This window comes from Dipodomys spectabilis, unplaced genomic scaffold (genome assembly GCF_019054845.1).
Source record: "Dipodomys spectabilis isolate Male_0828 unplaced genomic scaffold, ASM1905484v1 ptg000092l, whole genome shotgun sequence".
Taxonomy (NCBI): Eukaryota; Metazoa; Chordata; class Mammalia; order Rodentia; family Heteromyidae; genus Dipodomys; species Dipodomys spectabilis.
This window is the reverse complement of record NW_024870769.1, coordinates 8,149,659-8,172,370: the sequence shown is the minus strand read 5'-3', so window position 1 is coordinate 8,172,370 and position 22,712 is coordinate 8,149,659. Positions and strand designations below refer to the sequence as shown.

The window sequence follows — 22,712 nt, the reverse complement described above, 5'->3', positions numbered from 1 at the left end:
TAAATTTGTTTAGAATGCCTACAAATCAGCAAGTGAAGGAATGCTCGGTCTGACACTGAAGTGGCTATCTCCCTATTTTGAACTGTACAATGCTTTGAACTAAAGTGACTTCCAGCTTCTTTGTCTTCTAATGATGCAGTTGCCATAGCCCTCCATTGTCATCTTTGCCTCTGAAGTGCAGTGAGCAAATCTCAATGTGACTAGGTGAGTGTGAGACCCAAAACCACCAAAACACACACAAGTGGAAGAGCATTTCAGTCCCTAGTGTAATTACAGAAGAAACGATACCACCTTGCCTGAAATCATTCTTGAGGAAGTATTCCTTGTGCCAGAAAATGCACCATGATTAAAAAGTTCTCTTACCAAGCACTGAAACCCAACACAGCACATGCTGATAGTAGGGAAAATGGCTAATGGAGGATACCCTCTGGCCCAAGGGATCATACTGTAACCAGAAAGCTCAAGGACACTCCAGGGGCTACCGTTTAAGTCAGTTAGTTCACTCTCTATAGAAATTTAATATACTTATGGCAAGATTGGGATAGGCAGGTGACGAGGGAAGATGCCATCATTAATTTTGACTGAAAGTAAAATATGCAGCCTAGAAAACATGAAACATTTGATACAATTAAGAAAAATTAATTTGTTGTTTATGCTTTATTCTTTTCCTGTGTGTCTATGTATGTATGTCTGTGTCTGTGTCTGTGTCTGGCCTGGTTCCTTGAACTTAGGGCCCAAGTGCTGTCCCTGAACTCCTTTGTGCTCAAGGCTAGAATTCTACTACTTAAGCCACATCTCCACTTTCAGTTTATTGGTGGTTAATTGGAGATAAGAGTCTCATGAACTTTCCTATCCAGGCTGGCTTCAAACTGTAATCCGAAGATTTCAACCACCTAGCTAGCTAGGATTATAGGTATGAGCCACTGGTGCCTGGCTCTTTTCCATTTTTATTTTTTTATTTTCCATTTTTAATGGCACATTATAACTGTTTTTTTGTTTTTGCCGGTCGGGGGGCCTGTACTCTAGTCCTGGGTATTGTCCCTCAGCTCTTCAGCTCAAAGCTAGCACTCTACCCCTTGAACCACAGGGCTACTTTCGGCTTTTTCTGCTTATGTGGTGCTGAGGAATCAAACCCGTGGCCACATGCATGGAAGGCAAGCACTCAAGCCACCTTCCCAGCCCCACATTATAACATTTTTTTAAGAAAGGGATTTACAAACAAAACAGAAAATTGTTCCAAGAACCAACACTCATGTAATTACTTTTGCTATAATAAATACATAAGTTCATGTAAGATTAAGAAATTTAAAAAATACCAAAAAACACAACCACTTTCCTCAAAACTAAATTATCTTAGTTCTCTTAATTCATTTAAAAAGTGATGTGTTTTTAGAGACAATTTCTCATATCAGCACTTATAGATCTGCCTCATTTAAACAATTCTACTTTATACTAACTCGATAGTCTACTATACTTAGCATCCTGCTGCAGAGTTATTTAACCAATCACCCGGTTATGGAAATTTCATTACTTTGTTTTGAAAGCCTTTGCTATCAGTTTTATGGTTTTTCTTGACTCACTTTTGTAAGTGTATCTGTAAGGAAACATCACTAAGTGGGGAGTCTAAACAAAACTGCATATGATATTTAATCTGGCCTTTTAGTTTGAATAGGCACATCAAAAATTCCTCATACAAGCTAAGCCAATCATCACTTATTCCTCTATACTCTCAACAGCACTTTGAATTAACAAACTTTGCTGGCTGCTGGTGGCTTATGCTTGTAATATAGCTATTCAGGAGGCTGAGAAATGAGGATATCAGTTTGAAGCCAGTCTGGGCTGGAAAGTTCTTGAGACTCATATCTGATTAATGACCAAAAAGCCAAAAGTAGAGCTGTGGCTCAAATGGTAGAGTGCCAGCCTGAAGCACAAAAAAGCTGAGGGACAGCACCAAGGCCCTGAGTTCAAGCCCAGGACTGGCACAAAAAAAATGATAAAAAATAAATAAATAAAACCCCAGAAGTGGAAGTGTGACTCATATAGTAGAGTGCTAACCCTGAGAAAAAAATCTCAGGGACAGCACCCAGGTCCTGAGTTCAAGCCCCAGAACCAGCATAAAAAAAAAAAAAAAAGAATTAAACTTTAAATTGTCAAACTTTATCAAACTGATATTTGGACCAATTGCTTTTTGTAAGCATGGTATAGTTATTCACACCCTTTTGTTCCAGACACCCATGCTAGTTTTCTCTGTCTCATTCTCTCTCTCTCTCTCTCTCTCTCTCTCTCTCTCTTCTCTGTCTCTCTGTCTCTGTCTCTCTGTCTGTCTGTCTGTCTCTCTCTCTCTCTCTCTCTCTCTCTCTCTCTCTCTCTCTCTCTTTCTCTCTCTCTCTTTCTTCGGTATGTGTGCATCTAATATTTAAGCCCACTTCCATTTCTGGCATTTTGCTGGCTAATTGGAGATAAGAGTCTCATGGACTTTCCTGCCCAGGCTGGCTTTAAACCACAATCCTCAGATTTCAGCCTCCTGAGTAGCTAGGATTACAGACGTGAGCCATCAGCGCCTGGCTCAGAGTTCTTTAATTATGTTGTCTTTGCATAATAAAGATACTAAAATGCCAACTTAAAGTTAGAAACTTGATCAAATGAGAGAGGTAGTAAAACAGGGAATATAACGCTAGAAGATTAGAGGCATGGTTTAGGATTAGAATATCTGCTTAGAAGTAGAAGGTCCTCAGTTCAAAGTCCAATACTACCCCAAATATTCCCCCAGAAAAAAACAAAAGAAACAGAAAATATGAGAAACATCTAAGACTAGGAAAGGGCCAAATTCTTTAATTAAAAAAGCAGGACATAATGACTTACCAGGCAGATACCAGAAAAAGAACAGTTGAATAGAAACATAGTTGTTCAGGCTGGTGACTCACAGCTGTAATCCTAAATTACTCAGGAGGTTGAGATCTAAGGATCAATTAAGCACCAGAAAACCAAAAGTAGCACTATGGCTCAAGTGAGAGAGAGCTAGCCTTGAGCTGAAGAGCTCAAGGACAGTACACAGGCCCAGAGTTCAAGCCCCATGACAGACAAAAAAAGAAAGAATTCTGCCAAATTGGTAAGTGGAAACTTTGAAGCTCCAAATATTTATCAGTCTAGTCTTAAAATCAATGCCAAATTTCTACTTTCAAAAGAGAAGTGACACTGCTAAAATAATTTACTCTTTCTGTCTTATCATTGAGAGATTTTCTCTGAGCATCTTGGAGCAAAAGATCAAAATTCAATTAAACCAAAAAACAATTATTTCTTTGATTTTATTTTATTTTTTTCCAATTTACAGGTTTGTCACTGGCCCTTTTTGAAAGCACTAGCAGGGGAAAAAAAGTCTTCCATTGTCCCAAATTTGAAATTACTCCCCTCAAGAGAAGAGTATCAGAAACTGAGTTTTGGTCTGTCAGCCATCTATTGTAAGCTGCTGAATCACTGCCTTTCATGAGGCCATTTCTTCAGTTTCTCTACAGAGATATAAAAAGGAGCCTTCTCTTCCTCCCTCTGTTTTGTGTCATGGCTTTCTTCTCATGTGTCATTATTATTCTTGACCCTTGCTTAACATTGCAGATCTCAGCTCTGTTCAGTGGGAATTCATTCTGGTTGATCTTTAGGGACGTTTTTCTCTTCTTGACTTCCAGCACTCCAGTGCCAGCTTCTTAGTGCCAAATGGGGCCCAACATAAAAGCTGCATCCACACGGCCCGAAACCTATGAGGAGTAGAAGCCACCACAGGCTCTGCTCATGAGGCAAATAATCACCTCGTAAAGCCTTAACAACCCTTCTTAAGCCATAGAGCTCTCTTTTCTTCTTGCAGAGACTCCCCCAAAGGGGAGGGAAGAGAAACAGTCCCACCAGGAGAGAGGAGAGGGCCTCGTTTATACTCTATCTTTACATCCCTTCAACACCTCTTGCAATGACTCTTAAGATAAAGCCCTACCCTTGAGCAAAAAAAAAAAAAAAAAAAGTCCAGGGACAGGCAAAAACAAAACACTACATATAAACACACATAAGTATAAGGATATATTTAATTTCCTCACCGACTTTTTCTCCTCTCAGACAAAAGAAGTTAAAGGAGAGGAACAAAAGTAAGTCTTTTCTAATACAAAACCAACCAAACAAGCAAGAAAGCATACAAAGATGAAAGGAAGAAGTAATTTTTCAGAGCAGATCACACAAGCCAACTTTCTCAAGAACCTTATAAAGTACCTTCACAAGCCTACCCGGTACCATTTACAACTTGGTGGCTCTCTCCAATACCACACTCATAGATCAACACCCCAAACCAGTCTTCCTGCCTCCTTCTAAGGCAAACTCTGGGGAAATGACCAATGAAGAAAAAAAGATGAGGAATGTCACTGTTGGAAATGTCTCCACAACTACATACAAAAATATGAAAAGAATAAAGAGTTGGCGCTAAATTTCCCCAAATAAATGGAGTATATATAATACAGAATGTTTAAGAATAATTCCAATAGAGCATAAAGCCCAACTAGTCTAATAAACAGCCAGTGTGTGTGGCTCAAGTAGTGTGGCTCAAGTGTTAGAGTAACAGCTGAGCAAGCAAGCCAGGCAAGCAGGAGGCTTTAAGTTCAAATACTAGTATGAGCAACAACAACAACAAAACAATTATATTTAATCTCATAAATTCCTCTATTAAACTCTACCACCTTTCACCACTATGCCTTCTGCTACAGAGACTAGAAAAACACAGGATACTCTCAGAGAGTACACTAGAATTTGAAGAAGAGATCCAATGACTATCAGTCTTATTGAAAAGAGTCAATATATTATATTGGGTCAGCTGCCCAAGTATGAGTCATATTAAAAGAAAGAGCACAGCAGCTATCAAAACACACTAGTGGGAGACAAATAAATACAATCAAAAGAAACCCATAGAGAATGATTCAAAAAGAAACTCAAACAGCATAAAGAATTCACAAGTACTTCAATAATAAGAGTGCCTTAAAAAAAACAAATATTCAGAAAACAAGAGCTCAAACAAAAATAATAAATGAAAAGGAAGGTTACTGATCCAAAGAAAAACAACAAAATACATCATTGTGATCTTATCATTGATTTCAAAATAACAAACTGAGAACAGAAAGTTAAATTTGGATTTCTAGGATAGACAAAATTGGAGATAACAATAGTGAGAGACAAAATTGGAGATAACAATAGTGATACTTTAAAACATTTATGTGTATGTGATGGTCCTAAGGCTTGAACCCAGACCTTGGGCACAGTCACTGACTTATTTTGCTCATGGCTAGTACTCTATCACTTGAGCCACAGCTCTACTTCCACCTTTTCTGTGATTAAGAGCCTAATGAACTTTCCTCCTCAGGCTGGCTTCAAACCACAATCCTCAGATTTCAGCTTCCTAAGTAGTTAGGATTACAGGCACTTATAAACATTTTAAAGGCAAAAAATAGAAAAGAAAACATCATAGGTCTGAAAAAAAAAGAATATGCAATATAAAGACTATAAAGTAGTCACTCAAGAAAAATGGAATTAAAGATGCTTGAATAAATACCACAGGGTTTGATAGAGAAGATTTTATCTAAAGGGTGAACAAATACATTTCAGGCAAAATAAGCAACATTTGAACTATGGCTAATGATCTTGAATCTATTGATCTTCAAAGATAGAAGAAGAAAACTATAGGGAAAAAAAAAGAAAAGAAATTCATTAATAAGATGGCGGGAAAAAATAAGTACCCTGAAACATTCTTCAAAACGTCCAATGTATGTATCAATATTCACAATGCAAAGAGAAAGCAAGCTTGATTTTAAATATACATCTAAACAAAAATGCATATATATAGACGTATATATTACACACACACACACACACACACACACACACACACACACACACACTTTTGCACTCTGCAGGCAACAAGGCACAAGACAATAATGGACACCAGACTGTGGAACTGAGGTTTGGGGCACCAGGGGCCTGAAATCTTCCTCCAGCTTCACACCCCCTGAGTCCATTTTACAATGTATTTATTGAGTAGGGTACATGGCATACATGCAGAAAGTGAAGTCACAATTTTGTGGGGGGTTTTGGTATATATTTTTTATTGTAAAGATATGAGTAAGGTAATGAGTACATTTCCTATGGAACATTTTTACCTCCTCTCTTGTTTTTCCCCTACCATTGCTTCCCACCCCACCTCCCCAACTCCTCACCCCTCACCCCCCCCCAAAAAATTGTAAAGTTCATTTTCAACATAGTGTCTTGTACATCTCATTGTTACAATGGGTCAACTTGTATCTTTATTTCAGCATTTTATTATTTCCCTTCCCCTCCCCAAATTAGAAAAATGTATATACAAGATGCAGGGCAATGGAATCAAATACAGTGAAAATAGGGCTATACCATGGGGGAAGAATATACAAAAGAAACAAAAAAATCACATAGTACATTATAAGGACATTAAAAACAACAGCAAGAAAGATAAAACCACTTGTGTCCCTATCTTAGGGTTCATTTTGCTTAGCATCATCTTATATGGTCATATATACATAGCTTTTGACCTCTTCTGCTTGTCCTAAACATATCGTATATAATGGAATTTTACTTATCCATCAGAAAGAGTGATATTATGTCATTTGCAGAGAAATGGATAGATGAAAAATTGTTTTAAGTCAGGCTCATACAGACAAAGGACACATGTTTTCTCTTATATGGGAAAGTTAAATCTAAACATAGATAGATAGATAGATAGATAGATAGATAGATAGATAGATAGATAGATAGATAGATAGATAGATAGATAGATAGATAGATAGATAGATAGATAGAGGTATGTATATGTACACAAACCTATTAACTAAAGCTTGGCATATGGAGGGAAGGAGTCTAATGGTGTAATTCCTTTGAACAAGTACTTTAGTTTAACAAAATGAACACCAGGAAACTGGAATTTGTGGTATATGGGAGGGAGGAGAGAGGTCAGAGGTTAACAAATGGAGAAAGTGGCAAATGCAGACAAAATATTCAACATATATGTGAAAACAACAGGTTATATTTTTAAACGTATGGCTAAGAACTTTCCTAAGCATAAGAAAGACACACATCTATGAAAAAAGAAAACACACTATTACCAGAATCCACACTAAAACAAGGTGTAATAAACCTTGAACACAACAAAATCAAGGAGATTTCAATAGCATCTCAAGAAATAAAAACACTACTTCAAAAGAATGGTTATAAATATCGATAACTCATAACAGAAAGATACCAATAAATAAATAAATGAATACAGTATATTATTAAGAGAAAAATCTGTTAATCTAGAATTTATACTCCCAAAGGTTTAGCTCTCAAGAATGAGAGTTGAAGACAATTAAAAGATGATCCTATAGTAGACCTACATCAAAGAAACTTTAAAACATTTTGATTTGATTCCAAACAGTACTTGGAGTAAACTACTTAAAAATATATTTTTAAAAGGAAGAGGTATGTATCATTTAGAATGGATAAAACTAAAATACAAAATGTCTGTATATACTAGGTGAATATTAAACAAGTTAGTAATGTTAACATTAAACAAAAAGGCTAGACAATATTATTAGCATCAAAGAGAATCACCACATAAAATTATTGAAATATGGAAAGAATTAATCATTTATGCAAGAGTATAACTTAATAAAATACCAACTGATAGAGGACTAAAATTCCAAAATTAATTTTAAGTGAGAATAAAAATAATTGTCTCACAATGATTGTCTGAAACAGCTAGTTATACTTACCTTTATTTATTTATACTTTTGGTGCCAGTCCTGGGGCTTGAAGTCAGGGCCTGATTGCTATCCCTGAGCTTCTTTGCTCGTGGCTAGCACTCGTTTCCAGATTTTTGGTGGTTAATTGGAGATAAAAGTATTATGGACTTGCCTCATAGTCTGGTTTTGAACCGTGATCTTCAGATTTCAACCTTCTGAGTAGCTAGGATTACAGGTTTGAGCCACCAATGTTTGGCAAGAATCATTTATTTTAAAATAAGATCTAACAAATATAACATAAATTATTGTTGCTGATCAATTAGAAGTATGAAATTGAAATATTTAGGGATTAATATCTTAAAATCTAAAATATGTGCAATTACTACATGAAAAAAATTAAGAAATTTTACTGAAAGACATCAGAGAATCTAGATAAAAGAACAGATGATCAATGTTAATGCGTAAGAAGTTTTGCCATCACAAAAGTCAGTTCTAAATAAATTGATATATAGGTTCAATGGCAATCTGTAATTCACACTACTTGATGAGTTGCAATGGAATTCCCAATGGTAGGTTTTTTTTGGAGGGGACTATTGTCATACTTTTCTTTTTCTTTTTGCCATAGTAGGGATTGACTCAGGAACTTGTACTTGCTCCACAGGCAAAGTACCACTTAAGCCATGCCCCATCTGTTTTTATGTTGGTAGTTGGGGGGTAAGTTTTGACTTTATGTCTGAGCAGGCCTATACTCCTCCTACTTGTGCTTCTTCAAGTCACTAGAATTGACAAGCACACATCATTGCGTCCAAAGTCATTGCATTTCCCATTTCTCTGAGTTTATTGGCATGCACTACCAAACTGAGCTATAGATTCAGATGGAATCTCAAGGACTTCTTTTGGCCCCATGATATGAGCTATGATTTCCCAATCTCTGCCTTCCAAATACCTTGTAGAGTTGAGCCACTGTGCCCAGATGTTGTCATATTTAACAAGATGTTACTATTTCATATTTTGAAGCATAAAGTGTCCAGAATAATTGACACCAGTGGCTTTATGGACCCTGATATATTTGAAAAGTAAACAGATCAATGGGAGAAGAACTTGCTGTTCAACAAATTGTCCACATAATTGGTTTGTAAGAAGTGTGATTGGGAAGAGGGAAGGATTAGATGCCCGTCACCAGGTAATATAAAACTCTAAATCAGCTGGGCACTAGTGGCTGATGTCTATAATCCTAGCTACTCAGGACTGAAATCCAAATTCAAAGACAGTCAGGGACAGGAAGTTCTTGAGATTCTTATCTCTAATTACCCACCAAAAAATCCAGAAGTAGAACTATGATTCAAGTGGTGAAGTGCTAGCCTTGAGCAAAGAAGCTCAGATGTGATCAGATGCACATAGCTCTTGTACCTTTGTGATCCTTTCCTAAGGATATCCTCCTTTGGTCTCACTCTGTGAGAATGTCCAGAGACCTGTATAATTTATCATGTCCCAGTGTATATATATATATATATATATATATATATATATTTTTTTTTTTTTTTTTTTTTTGGTCCAGTCGTGGGGCCTGAACTCTGGACCTGGGCACTATCCCTCAGCTCTTCAGCTCAAGGCTAGTGCTCTACCACTTGAGCCATAGCACTACTTCCAGCTTTTTTTATTTTTCTGCTTATGTGGTGCTGAGGAATCGAACCCAGGGCCTCATGCATGCAAGGCAAGTACTCTACCACTGAGCCACCTTCCTAGCCCCCAATGTATACTTTTTACCATCCAATGTGTTTACTTATAGGCACATTCTAGTTACCACAAATGAGGGAAACTGCAACCTATGTTTCTTTGGATCTGTCTTACCTCACTTACAGTGATACTCACTATATTAAAAATGAACTATACAACTTGTGGGTGGGGACAGGAGGGAAAAACTGTGAGAGAGTGAGGAAAGGAGCGATATGGTTCAAAAAGAAAAGCACTCTTTATCTGACTTATGTAACTGCAACCCCTCTGTACATCACCTTTATGATAACATTAAATTAAATTAATTAAATTAAATTAAATTAATTTCTATTGCATATAAAAAACAAAAACTGCAAAATATTCAGATTAAACACAGATTTCATTTTTATGTTTTATGTCTTACAGAAAACACAAAACCTTTCAATATAAAGAAAAAAATTATACCAAATATAGTTCCAAGTCCCTATGCTTCAGCAAAGCTACTTGAAAAGAAGAAAGATGATACAACAACTACAGATTGATTAAGTGACTTCAATCTATATGTCTCTCTAGATATGTAGTATCTAGAATAAGTAGAAATGCTCGTAAAACAATGAGAAGATGGTGTGACTGAATGCAGACAACAGAGATGACTATTCATAAACACAAAGTGCTGCTAAATTTCAGTACTGCTCAGAAAAATTGTGTTGTACACCCTCTGTGCTGGGGAAATATAAAAACAACAAACACTATGTAGGGAGGACCCTGTATACTAACAGCAATTTGAGTATACAATTTTACAATATTTGTAAGTAAGCGGAAGTGCACAAATTCTATGAACCAATGGCTCAACAACTAGACAGTAGGTTAAGGCCATGCCGATTTGTTTAGATTGGTAGTGAATATAACAAAAAAAAAATATCAGAAGCATGCAAAATCCATCAATACAACAAAGATCAAAAAACTCTGGAATAGCAGAGTTATAATTGTAATTGTATGTACTCATCGACCCATTAGGAAGTGGCCAGCATGTTTGTCACTGTGACAAAGCCTGAAGACCCTGCCTAAAAGAGGATAGAATAGATGTACAAGGTAGACAACCTGAACTGACATGCTTTCAGATCCAAACTTTTGATTACTAATATCAGGTGACAAGCAGAAAATTTCACACAAAATTACTAAACTACTAAAATGCAAAATCATACAAAATTCCCTTCAGGTTATGTATATAATAAGTATGAAACCAAAAAAGTATGACACATAAATGGAGTTTTTATTATTAGACTTGAGTTCCATTCCCAAGGGATCTCATTCTGTATAGAAAATGCTCCAAAATCAGGAATAAATCTGAAATCTAAAACATTTTTAGTCCCAAGCATTTCAAATGCACTGTATACATCCTGTAGTTGGGAAATGAGATCATACACACACAGCCTGAATGAAGGCCCTCTGAGGATACAGTCTCTGGTAGTTTTCTTACATAATATAAACACATGCTTATCCCATACATAATCCTCAGTAGTTTGAGCTACTGAGATGGCTCATATTATGCCAGTTGATCTCCTTGGAAACCATGAACATAATTATTTTCTCCAGTGCCCTTGAACTAATTTGTTGTGAAGCCTTGATAGATGCTCAGGCCTATAAAATAAATAAATAAATCCATTTTTAATTCCTCCAAGCGATTCATGCCGCAAGTGGTTTGGGTTGTAATTGAAAACCACAAAGAATGAAATGTGGTATAAAAAAAATGGATTTGTAAATGAATGAAGAAAGGAAAAGCGACTTGCAGGGGAAGAAGCTAGAGACAAGATTTCATTGGCTGTGAGAGGATAAAAACATCATAAGAAGTTTAGGATATCAGGGAAGCTGAACAAAGCATGTAATTAGTTTGTTGCCCTTGGTCATTGGAAACAAAGAGCTTTGCAGGGAGCGTGAAATTCTATTGTCTTGTGGGCATTCCCCTTTCTGGATGCCAACCTCTCAGAAGAAGGACTTTCCCAGAAGTATTTTGAGGGCCTGTTTGTGTAAGTATTCCAGAAAAGACAGTCTAGTGTTCAAACAAGCTAGGAAAGAATAGATAGTGCCTGGAGTTAGAGGTTATCTCCCTCCCTGCTTTGCAGCTAGGACCTAAAGGCTTCCAAAGATACTTCCACCAAGATCCAAAATCCACTCCTCTCTAAAAAGCTTTTGCAAACCAAGATAAAGATACCAAAGATCTTGTTTGAAAAGAGCTCCAATTGCCTGCTAGGAGACAACCCACACTGGCCAGGCTCACACAGGGGCCATCCCTCAGAGGGACCTCTGGCCCAGCCCTCAGGAGAGAGCCAGATAAGAAAATGCATGTATGGGGGATGTGGATGGGAAAGAAGCCACACAGAGTGCCAAATTCAACTCATCTGAGACAAGGTTTTTTGAAACGAGACTCCACAGTCCACAAATAGCAAATCAAATATGTGTTTCTTTTTTATTTTATTTCATTAAGACGTTGTACAGAGGCGGTACAGTTACATGAGTAAGGCAATGAGTACATTGCTTGTTGATCATTGTTACCCCTTCCCTTCCTTGTTGTTATCCCACTATCCCTTCCCTCCCCCACCTCCCACACTCCTAACCCCCTCCCTCCCCCTCACTGCTCAATTTTGATAGCCTGCATCTTGTATATACATATGTCTAATCTGGGGAGGGGAAGGGGAAGAACAAAATGCTGAAACAAGGATGACCCATTGCAACAAAAATACCCACAGGACAGTATATTGGAAATGAACTTTACAACTTCAAATATATGTTCATTCTGATCGGTTCCCCCATAAACAGCCTCAAACTCCAATACAGTCTTTTCTTTTTTTTTTTCCAGTACTGAGGCCTGAACTCTGAGCCTGGGCGCTGTCCCTCAGCTCTTCAGCTCAAAGCTATGGCTCTACCACTTGAGACACAGCGCCACTTCTGGCTTTTTCTGCTTATGTGGTGCTGAGGAATTGAACTCAGGGCTTCATGCATGCAAGGCAAGTACTCTACCACTGAGCCACCTCCCCAGCACCTCCAATACAGTCTTAAAGAAATAAATGCAAGTGTTGCCCTTGCCTTTGCCTCAGATCTCTTGAGTTATTGTGCATATGGGCAATTGTGGCAATTGTGTGTGAGCATGTGTATTCATGTGTGCGTGTGTGAGTGCATGTGTGTGTGTGTGTGTGTGTGTGTGTGTGTGTGTTTAACTTTGCTTGTCATCAAAAGCATCTAGATCTATCTGGTCCAAAGTAAATGAGTATAGCAAGAAAACTCCACCTATTCACCATGACACAAATGTCCAAATAGGAAAGTAAGGAAGAAGCAGAAGTCTATTGTCTTCTGTGTTTCACAGAAGCTGAATATAACTATCATGTCATCCTAAAAAAATCTTACAGATCTAACTCTTTTTTTTTTAATTCCCAGCAAGAGCAAGCATCGAGAGTTATTTTCTTTTCACCAAATCAAAGAGGGAAATGAGAAATCCTCATGCTTTGTTTTGGAAATTGAGTCATTTTTTTCCCTGTCCCTTTAGAAGAGTGGCCATTCTTTCATTCAGATCCAGCAGATCATGACAAGACACAAGGGATGTTACCAGCTGAATGAAAAGTCTGAATAAAACTTTCTGTGCACAGGAGCTCCCTCACTAGCTTTCAGAGTTGTTTTCAGGTCTGGTAGTTTGTATAATCACTTGTGCTTTGAAAGAGAGAGAGAGAGAGAGAGAAAGAGAGAGTAGGAGGTAAACAAAGCTAAAGTTAAAGGATTAGAAGCAAATTAAGATCAATCAGAATTGAAAAGGCACTTTGATACCTCGATTATGAATGGTCACAAAGCAAACAAACCCCAAACAGCTTACCACAGGCCAGCCCCAGGAACCCAAGACACAAAAACATGTTTACTTGACAGTAATTAGTTTTCTGAACCTCTTTTTCCTAGATCACTGTTCTGGGTAAACTGAAACATAACCAGTGACCTGTAGTAGCCTTATCTGGCAATTTCCTTCCCAGAGACCAGGTGAGTCCTGGCAGTGAGGGCAGCCCTGTTGCACCCACAGGACCTCATAGACTCCAAGCTTTATGGTAAAACATTGACAACTTGTCCTTCTTATGTATGCAACTGGAAGCTGGATTATTTCCAATGATATTAGAGAGCTATCTGGCAGAACTTCAGGTTATTCTAAGGCTATGAACACCTGAGGTAGACTATGACTCCAATCAGAGAGAGGAAGGGGGCATTGGAGAGACTTATGAAGGTTGTCCAATCATGGGAAAGGAACAATTTCCACATAACTGCAGGGAACACTGAGAATAGCTCAAAGCTTCCCATACTGTCCTGATGACCTCTTACCTCTCTCTTCCAACCTCGTTCAGCCCTGCCTGGGTCTGCAGCTGTGTGAATGTATATATGGAGCTCTTCTAGGTTGGATCAGCTGGTGAGAAGCAGATTAGAGACTCAATGATCATCGAGTTACTTCTTACCAGTGCCCCCACAGGCCCTACTTCTGACCAGACTGCCAGGAAGGAAAGTCCAAGGCATGGAAACACAGTGCCTGTGTATGGCCTCTGTTAAGTACTAGCATGCTAAAGAGGATAGGGCTGGCTACTGCCATAATGACCATTTTGGGATAAGTAAGGGCCAGCTCCAAACAATGCCTCTACCAAGTCCTATAACCTGTGCTGGGCATAACACCAGAAGAATCTGAGCAGGACCATGCATCTGAGTCACATGATTAGGTCCCATCCATGAGAATATTCAGTGAGCAACTGAAGCCAACTGAAGTCTTGAGACTCTGGTAGAGAGAGCAGTTGAGGGCAACCAGTGTGCATACACACAGGGGATCCATCATGCCACGGGTTCAGTATCATTTGTCCAGTCTGTGCACTCGAAGACATTCAACCAGAGGCATGAACACTGCTCCTACACAAGTTCTAGCTACGCATCTCAAAAACTGTCATCTAGGAGTTAGCAGAAGCCAGAGCCATAAGGACACTCAGCAATACTAGTCTCTTGAGAAGCTTTGAAGCTTCAGCTGAGCCTCCCTTACTGGGAGGGAAAGGGTATCATACTTTGCTCCACGCTGAGTGGTGGTTTTAAGTATGTAATTAAGGAGGCTGCATTCAGACGAAGGTCTTTCCTTTGACTTTGGGCTTAAGTAATCCATACAGGATTGCACCTGAAGTCCAAGCTGTGTTAAAGTCACAGGTTAGCTGGGCACCAGTGCCTTGCACCTGTAATCCTAGCTACTGGGAAAGTTCAGAGCTGAGGATCACAGTTTGAAGCCAGCTCTGGCAGGAAAGTCTGTGAGACTCTTATCTCCACTAAGTTACCAATAAGCTGAAAAGCAATTATGGATCAAGTAGTAGAGCTCTAGAAGGCCAGGGACGGAGCCCAGGACCTGAGTTCAAGCCCCAGGACTGGCACAGAAAAAAAAATAATGATAATAATAAAATAAATAAATGTCATGAGCCTATATAAGGTATGAGTTTGTCTTCTAAAGTAGAATAGTGTTAACATAGATCCAACTAGGTTGGACAAAATAAGCTGCATTTTCACCCCCTAAAACTCAAATTGTGACATGTTCACACCAGCATCACAATATAATCCTCTTTGGAATCAGGGTCTTTGCATACACAGTTATTTAGGATGAGGTCATATTTGAGTAGAGTAGTTCCTAATCCCAAATGACACTCCCAGTCAAGGAGAAATATAGATGTACAAATAAATGCAGAGGGAAAGTGACCACCTCTACACCAGCCTTCAGGGGAACTGTCCTTGGCAGCACTTTTACTAGGAACATCTAGAGAGAACTGTGAGATAATTTATTTCTGGTGTTTAAGTCACTTTGTATAAGGTATTTTGCTACAGCAGCTTGAGCAGACTCATACTCTCACCTTGTATAGTTACGGGTATACCCCAACTGCCTTTCAAGGTGACTCTTAAAAGAGTAGTCACTTTGAGAAAAACTCTTTTGAAGGTAAATCACTTACTAGCCAACAAGGTATAAGCAGGACTCCAAATTTAAAAGTATTATTATTATTATTATTGTTTTATATTGTCTCATCTGCTTGTTGGAGACTAAATGAAAAATTATTACTATTATTACTGTCTCAGCCACTTGTTTTAACCTTAAGGCTCAATAACCTTAAGGCTCAGTGACACTTTATGACTTTTATCCATAAAGCTAAACAGGCTTTATAAATAAAATAACTTCTACTAATATAAATCTAGTTTGAACACTTGAACTTTTAATGTTTTTTTCCTAATATAACATTATTTTTTCTTTCTTTCTTCTATTACAGAACAACTGTATCAACTTGTTGGAAACTATCTTTCAGGATGGTTCAAAACAATTTTCCCAAACTGACTATGAAAGAAATCAGGTGCCTGACCTTTGACCTCCTGACTCCAGGTAACTGGCCTTAGTAAAAGCAACAGCAACTAACTGATGAGCTGTGACATGTGATTGAAAAAAGAATCAACAAAAAAATGTCCAGAAGTAAAAGCTACTTTACTTTTGGGACTGCTTATCTGTAATTTTTGTAATTTCAGAAAAATATAGCAATTGTTATTAGCATGTTGTTTGCAAAGTAATTTTTTATTATTTTAAAGAAACACACACACACACACACACACACACACACACACACACACACACACACCAACTACCAGAGGTTTGAAGGACTAGAACCTCTTCAGTTTGAAAATTTGTCCCTTCACCCAGTATGGTGATATACCTCTGTAATCTCAGCTATCCAAAAGGTAGAAACAGGTTCAAGAGTTTAAGGCCACCTGGAAAAGTTAGAAAGGCCTTATCTTAAAAACAAAATATAAACTAAATTACTGGATATGTTGCTTAATTGGTATAGTGCTTATCTAGCATGCTCAAGGCTCTGAATTTAAGAAAGGAAAGAAGGGAGGAAGGAAAAGGAGGGGAAAGACAGAAGAAGAACAGGAAGGAAAAGGGGAAAGAAGGAAAAAAAGGAAGAGAGGAAAAAAGGAAGAGAGAAGAAAAAAGGAAGGAAGGAAGGAAGGAAGGAAGGAAGGGAAGGAGGCAGGGAGGGAGGGAGGGAAAGAGTTCCCACTGGTAGCTACTCCCTTACTATTTCTGGGCTCTTGTCTGTACCTAAGAGAAAAAACATATTGTATCACTATGGCTTTGTGTGTGTGTGTGTGTCGGGGGGGGGGGGGGGGGGGGGGGGCGGGTTCTGTTCGTGGGCCTGAACTCTGGGCCTGGGTGCTGTCCCTCAGCTCTTCAGCTCAAGGCTAGCGCTCTACCACTTGAGCCACAGCGCCACTTCCGGCTTTTTTTCTTTTTGCTTATGTGGTGCTGAGGAATCGAACCCAGGGCCTCATGCATGCAAGGCAAGCGCTCTACCACTGAGCCACCTTCCCAGCCCTCACTATGGCTTTTTAAAACAAAAATACAGTGTTTTTGTTTGAAGAGGTGTGGGGTATATATGAATGGGTCCTGTGTTGTACAGTGCCCAACAGAAAGACATTCTAGTTATAGTTTTGTAATTTTCATAGGCCCCACACAACCACCATAGGTTTTTAGAATTATGGTGCTCTCTGTGACTATAACAAAATATCTGAGATAGTAAGCTTAGAAAAGGGGTTGTCTGGCTCCAGAGTTTCAGAGTTTCTAGTCTTTGCTAAGTTGTTCCATTGCATTGAACCCGTAGCATATCATTGCAGGAGCTTGTGGTGAATGCAATCATGAGCCAGGGAACAAAGAGAGAGAGTAAGACACCAGAGCTCCACAATCTCCTTCCAGAGCATGCTGTTATGATATAGAGACCTCCCACATAGCCTTTCCATTGTACCATTTTAGGGACAAAGCTTTAACATATAGACCTTTGAGGGATATTCAAAATCCGACCTATAGCAATATCCTCATATGAAACTATCCTTCAGTCTCCCTCCACAAGCCCAAGTTTTCAGTAAGATTGACCAAACTCAGAAGGCTGTGTCAGCTTTCATTAAAACAGAGTAAAATGATCTGACTTTTGTCCAGAGGCAAAGCTGGTGAGGTCAGCAGTCATAAGAATAAGAGTAAAAAAAAAAAAAAAAGAATAAGATTTAAAATGGAGATCAAGAGATGGGAGACAACATTGCCCAAGAAAGGTCACTGCTGTGTGCTTTGACAGGCACACTGCACAAGGAATAGGTTTGGCCACATCAGGTAATATCAAAGCAGTGGAAGTTGGAGGCAGACACTTGGCTGAAAGTATCTTCTTGTTGTGAATATACTTTTTCAATTAGGAGTAATGCATGAAATATTCAAATGAATGTGAAATTCACCTGCAACCGTCTGGCTAACACCCACAGACACTTACCTAGTGTTGACGCTTACCTAGTATTGATATACCTTGGCTGCCCAAGGTATATCCAGGAACATTCCTGGGAACATCGTCAACTGCTGAATAGCTGCCCCAAATCATGCCTTTACCTTTACCTAGAAGCTCTACCCTGGGAAACTTAATCAAGAGAAAGAGTCCCAAAGAAGATGCTCCTTTATGCATCATGAGGGTATGCACACCAGTAAAAGTTAGAAGGAACTTTGTTCCCCCCTATCAGAAAAAAGGTAAAATAAGTTGTGTCCATCCACTTGATAGACTACACAGCTACCCAAGAGAAAGATCCCACCACAATGCTTTTTAATGCTGGGCTTTAAAAGGGGGCTGTGATTTTTTTCACTATGTAAAATGGCTTAATCCTAATGATATTAGCACTGACACTATCCAATTCGAGCTGCTTTATAAAATTTTCTCTTATTATTCTAGTTCTACTCGCATGATAAAAAATCAGGAGGAAAAAAAATAAATGGTATTAAAATAGCTCTAAACTTATACTTCTATATAAATAAATTCTTTTCAAGAACAGCAGCATTTTAACAATCTAGGTATCATGGTGGGGATTTTTTTTCAATCCATTACACTATTTTTTTTCTATAATAACATGCTTTCAAAGAAGTTATAATAAAATAAAATGAAGAATTTTTAAGTAAATATAAAACAATCAGGCTTCTTTAACTTTCAAATAGTGCCTGGATGTGCTTCACTAAATAGACATTCATTTGGGGTCATTCCTTCACTCTGTCACCTGTTTTTCCACTATTCATGCTTACAGTGTATTTCCATAAGGCAAAAACAAAGAATTAACAGATTATCTATGAAGAATAAGAAGAAACTGTGAAAAGTAGGTCAATTTCAAGACATCCTCCCAGAGGGGCTTGGCCTCAATATTTCACTGCAATTGATTAAGAGATGTGAACATATCCACATCCTATCTTCCCTCAGGTTCTGTTCTAACCCAGTCATGCAAACTGGAAACTTAGAGCTAGCTTTACTTCTCTCACTCCCCATGTCCTAGATGTCTGAGGCACCCATTTCTTTCTTTCTTCCTTTCTTTCTATTTTTCTTTTTTTGTGCTGGTGCTGGGGCTTGGACTCAAGGTCTGGGCACTTGAGGCCGGCACTCTACAATGAGCAACTTGAGCCACTGCTCTACCTCAGTGTTTTTTTGGTGGTGATGGTGGTAGTGGTGGTTTATTGCAAATAAGAGTTTCACCGATTTTCCTACCTCGGCTGGCTTCAAACCATTATCCTCACATCTCAGCCTCCTGAGTATCTAGGATTATAGGAATGAGCCACAAAGTGTCTGACTAAGGCACCCATTTCTAAAACATCCAGTACAGTGGCCTGAGAAGAAAACAGCTCTAATTCATGTCTTGGGTGCCAATGCCATTGTGAATTACATACACTAACCCATCAATCTTGATCCTTGCAAAAAAAATCTCACCTATAGAGCAGTAAAGCTTGTTAGGAAATTTGTCTAAATAAGTGGCAGAGCTGAGATTTCAAGTGGTCAAGTACCTCCAAATTCTATGCACTAAAACTTGTATTGTTTCTACTTTGTTGCTGTTGTAAGCAGTATCACAATGAATGATCTTGCAGAATTACCACAATTACCATTTCACGTTTGTACAGAGATCTCTGTAGGACACAAACCCAGAAATGAGTTCATTGAATATTCAACTGTGTATTTGGTTAATTTTCACAGAACAGACTATAGTCCATAGAGGAAAAGGCACATATCTGTTCCTCCCAACAGAAATGCAATAAATGTATATCTTTTACTCATTCAGAAAACACTTATTGAACAGCTATTGTGTGTCAGGCACTATTCAAGGTGCTGGATAACACTCGGGTAAACAGCAGTTCTCATGAATCTTACATCCTAATGCAGGGTTCAGAGTTGATTAACAAATATATAAATCTGTAGTAAATACACAAAGTACACTAAATGCATGTCTGGAAAATCACAGAGGAAGACCTTACTTTGCACAATATGTGCTAATTTTTAAATGACCTATAATATCTAATATATTCTAAGTATTTAAGACAAAAATAAGTCAAATTACTTATAGAAATTATAATTTTAAATAAGCAGTCATCAAATGAATAAATCAAATGTCTAGCTACTGAGGATTCTGAGATCTGAGGATCAGGGTTCAAAGCCAGCCCAGGCAGAAAAGTCCACGAGACTCTCATCTCCAATTCATCTCCAAAAATAACCAGAAGTGGAGCTGTGGCTCAAGTGGTTGAGCACTAGCCTTGAACAAAAATAGCTCAGGAACAATGCCCAGGCCCTGAGTTCAAGCCCCCCAGGTAGGTACCAAATCAATCAATCAATCAATTAAATGTGATGAAGATGTTTTCCTTGTAGAAATAATAACTGCAAAAAATGCAGATATCCAACAGTGAGTAGGTTACCAAGCAGTTGAAATTAGTAAGCTGACCTACATGATAGAAAAAGGCCAATGCTATAGGAAACAGCTTTCCTCTGGAATATTTGTTCACAGAAAAATAGACTTAATTTCCCAAAATAGTCTTACATATAAATGAAACATACTCTTCATAAATGGAAACTCCTAAGTAGAAAAGGAACACTTAGAACTCATGAAGAGTGCAAAGTCAGACACCCGTGGCTCACAACTACAATCCTAGCTACTTAGGCAGTTGAGCTCTGAGGATTGTGGTTCAAAGCCAGCCCAGGCAAGAAACATCTGTGAGACTCTTGTCTCCAAAAAAGCTGGAAGTGCAGTGGTGGCTCAAGTAGTAAAGTGCTAGTTCCCAAGCCCTGAGTTCAAACCAAAGACTGGCAAAAAAAAAAAAAAAAAAAAGTGTTCAAGTGTCACTTGCTCATTTCTTATTAAAAGTTTAGTTTTCATTTTCAATTGAGATTGTTCTGATCCTAATATCACACAAAAAAAAAGAAAACATTTTTAATGTTTGCCTTCTAAAAACAGAGGAAGACAGTCCTGGATCTGATGATGCATCAAAATGAGATTACATGTCAACTACTGAATTTCTTCCAACAGAAGTGTTAACAGGAAAACTTCCTATGTTCAGTGCATTATACAATACATAATGTAGACACATTATTGCTGATAGCTGCTCTAAATGGCATCTCTAGATGCTAATGCTTATCTGGTGGCCTCAGGAATATAAAGACAGAAAGCAATTGAGTTCTACTTCAGTACAATATTCTCTTATGGGATTTTTGTTTATAGCTCTACACAAGTTTGGTCTCAGCAATTCCAATCACTTTAGGAAAGCCTTGTTGATGTAATTGAATATGGGTCTAAAACATGTGTATTAACCCTAAAGAGAGGAAATCAGGAAATCATAGTGAACCATACAAAGGCCCTGTCCCTGACATCAGAGGATTCACCATTCATTTTCTACAACAAATATGCCAATACCAATTACAGTGTAAATTCCTCTTATTATATTTTTGAAGAATGTCTCTAAATTACTCCTTGCTTTAAAAAAAAAAAAAACTTCTGGCTTGGTGTCACTCTGGTAATTAGAGATGAGCTATCTTGGCCCTTAGGTCGGACCCTGAAGTAAAATAATCCAGCCTGGCGTCCCATTCCCTACCCCATCCAGTAGATTTTTGCATCTACTGGAAGGCATGGGCTTACAGGGAGAGCAGCCCCTGGTCGAGCAGAGGGAGCCCTCTGAAGAGTTTAGGTAGCACTCACCGGGTGGCGCAGCCTGCACAGCCAGTTCTTCCAGAGCAGGGTTTGGAACTGGCATCCAGCCTGCCCCATGCCTGCTGCTCCCTGCTCCCAGCCAGGAAATCAGCCTGGAAGACTGGCCCTTATATCTGCCCAGCTCCAGCAGGGAGGCATGTGGCCTATTAGTCAATTCTAACAAAAGTGACTGATGCAAGAGAGATTACTGGTGACTGAATAAAGCAGGCATCAAATGTCCTCTCATGCTCTGTGTCTGCTAAGGAATCTTTTCTTTTCACTAGCTGTGCACTGTTAGGGGGGGCTGAGTTCCAGAAGGCTGCCTTGGGGCTCTTCTTGGACAAAAATACACAGTATGCCTAAAATGCTAAGATGTCAACACTCCCATCCAACTGATACACTCCATGAGAAGCCAGGCCCACATCTCCTACGGACCGTATCTTTGATGTTAATTGGATTCAATTATTTGTCCTGTTTCTTGAAACATCGGCTCTCATACTAATTTACTGAAATATTTACATCTTGGTGGTGCTTTGACAGACTAGGGGAAATAAAATGGAAGTGTTTGGTCTCAAAAGGTTACAGGAACTGTAGTTCAAGATCCATTTTGCTTCTATACCCCCTACTTCATGCTCTGCCTCTCCCTCCCTCACCCTTCACCCCCCTAGCCTCCATGCTCCCCAGGATATTGGGCTTTGACTTTCAGGCAGCCAGGAGCTCTCTGGTGGGTGGTAGGTGCTGGCATGGCGGGTGAGCCTGAGGCACCCTCTGAGGTCCACACTTGCACTCTTTGGACAGGCTGATGAACTCAGCAGGTTGTTTGTTGCTCCACATCCAGAGATCTTCTCCCTCTCCCCCTCTCACCTGCACCCCCCTTCTTCCAAGTTCGGGTCAGAAGTAGAAAATGTCTGGCAATGCAGTCCGGTCATCTCCCATTTCATAAAGCAATTTTCACAAGATGTCAATGTTCTGTAAGTGGGAAAGCAAAGGAAATAACTCAAATGTTCTATAAGCTCATTATAAAAAAAAAAAGAACATCAATTTCATTCTTTTATTTGTTATACAATTGGCCACACAAAATTGAAGAATATTACCTGGTACAATGGGGTCTAACACACACAACTGGTTTTGTCTGACCCATACTCGACTCCTCAGAGGCTGGGCAGGGTCATCTTAGTGGAA

General features: G+C 38.8%; 1 protein-coding gene across 1 annotated transcript in view; it reads right to left on the bottom strand.

Moving 5' to 3' along the window:
* Abca13 (ATP binding cassette subfamily A member 13) overlaps window positions 1–21,769 on the bottom strand; it is a 402,123-nt gene extending 380,354 nt beyond the window's left edge. The window contains exon 1 of the mRNA XM_042684933.1: window positions 21,540–21,769. Within this exon, the coding sequence (XP_042540867.1) occupies window positions 21,540–21,608 (69 nt within the window). The 5' untranslated portion in view covers window positions 21,609–21,769. The remainder of the gene's footprint in view (window positions 1–21,539) is intronic.
* Between the last annotated feature and the right edge of the window lie 943 nt (window positions 21,770–22,712).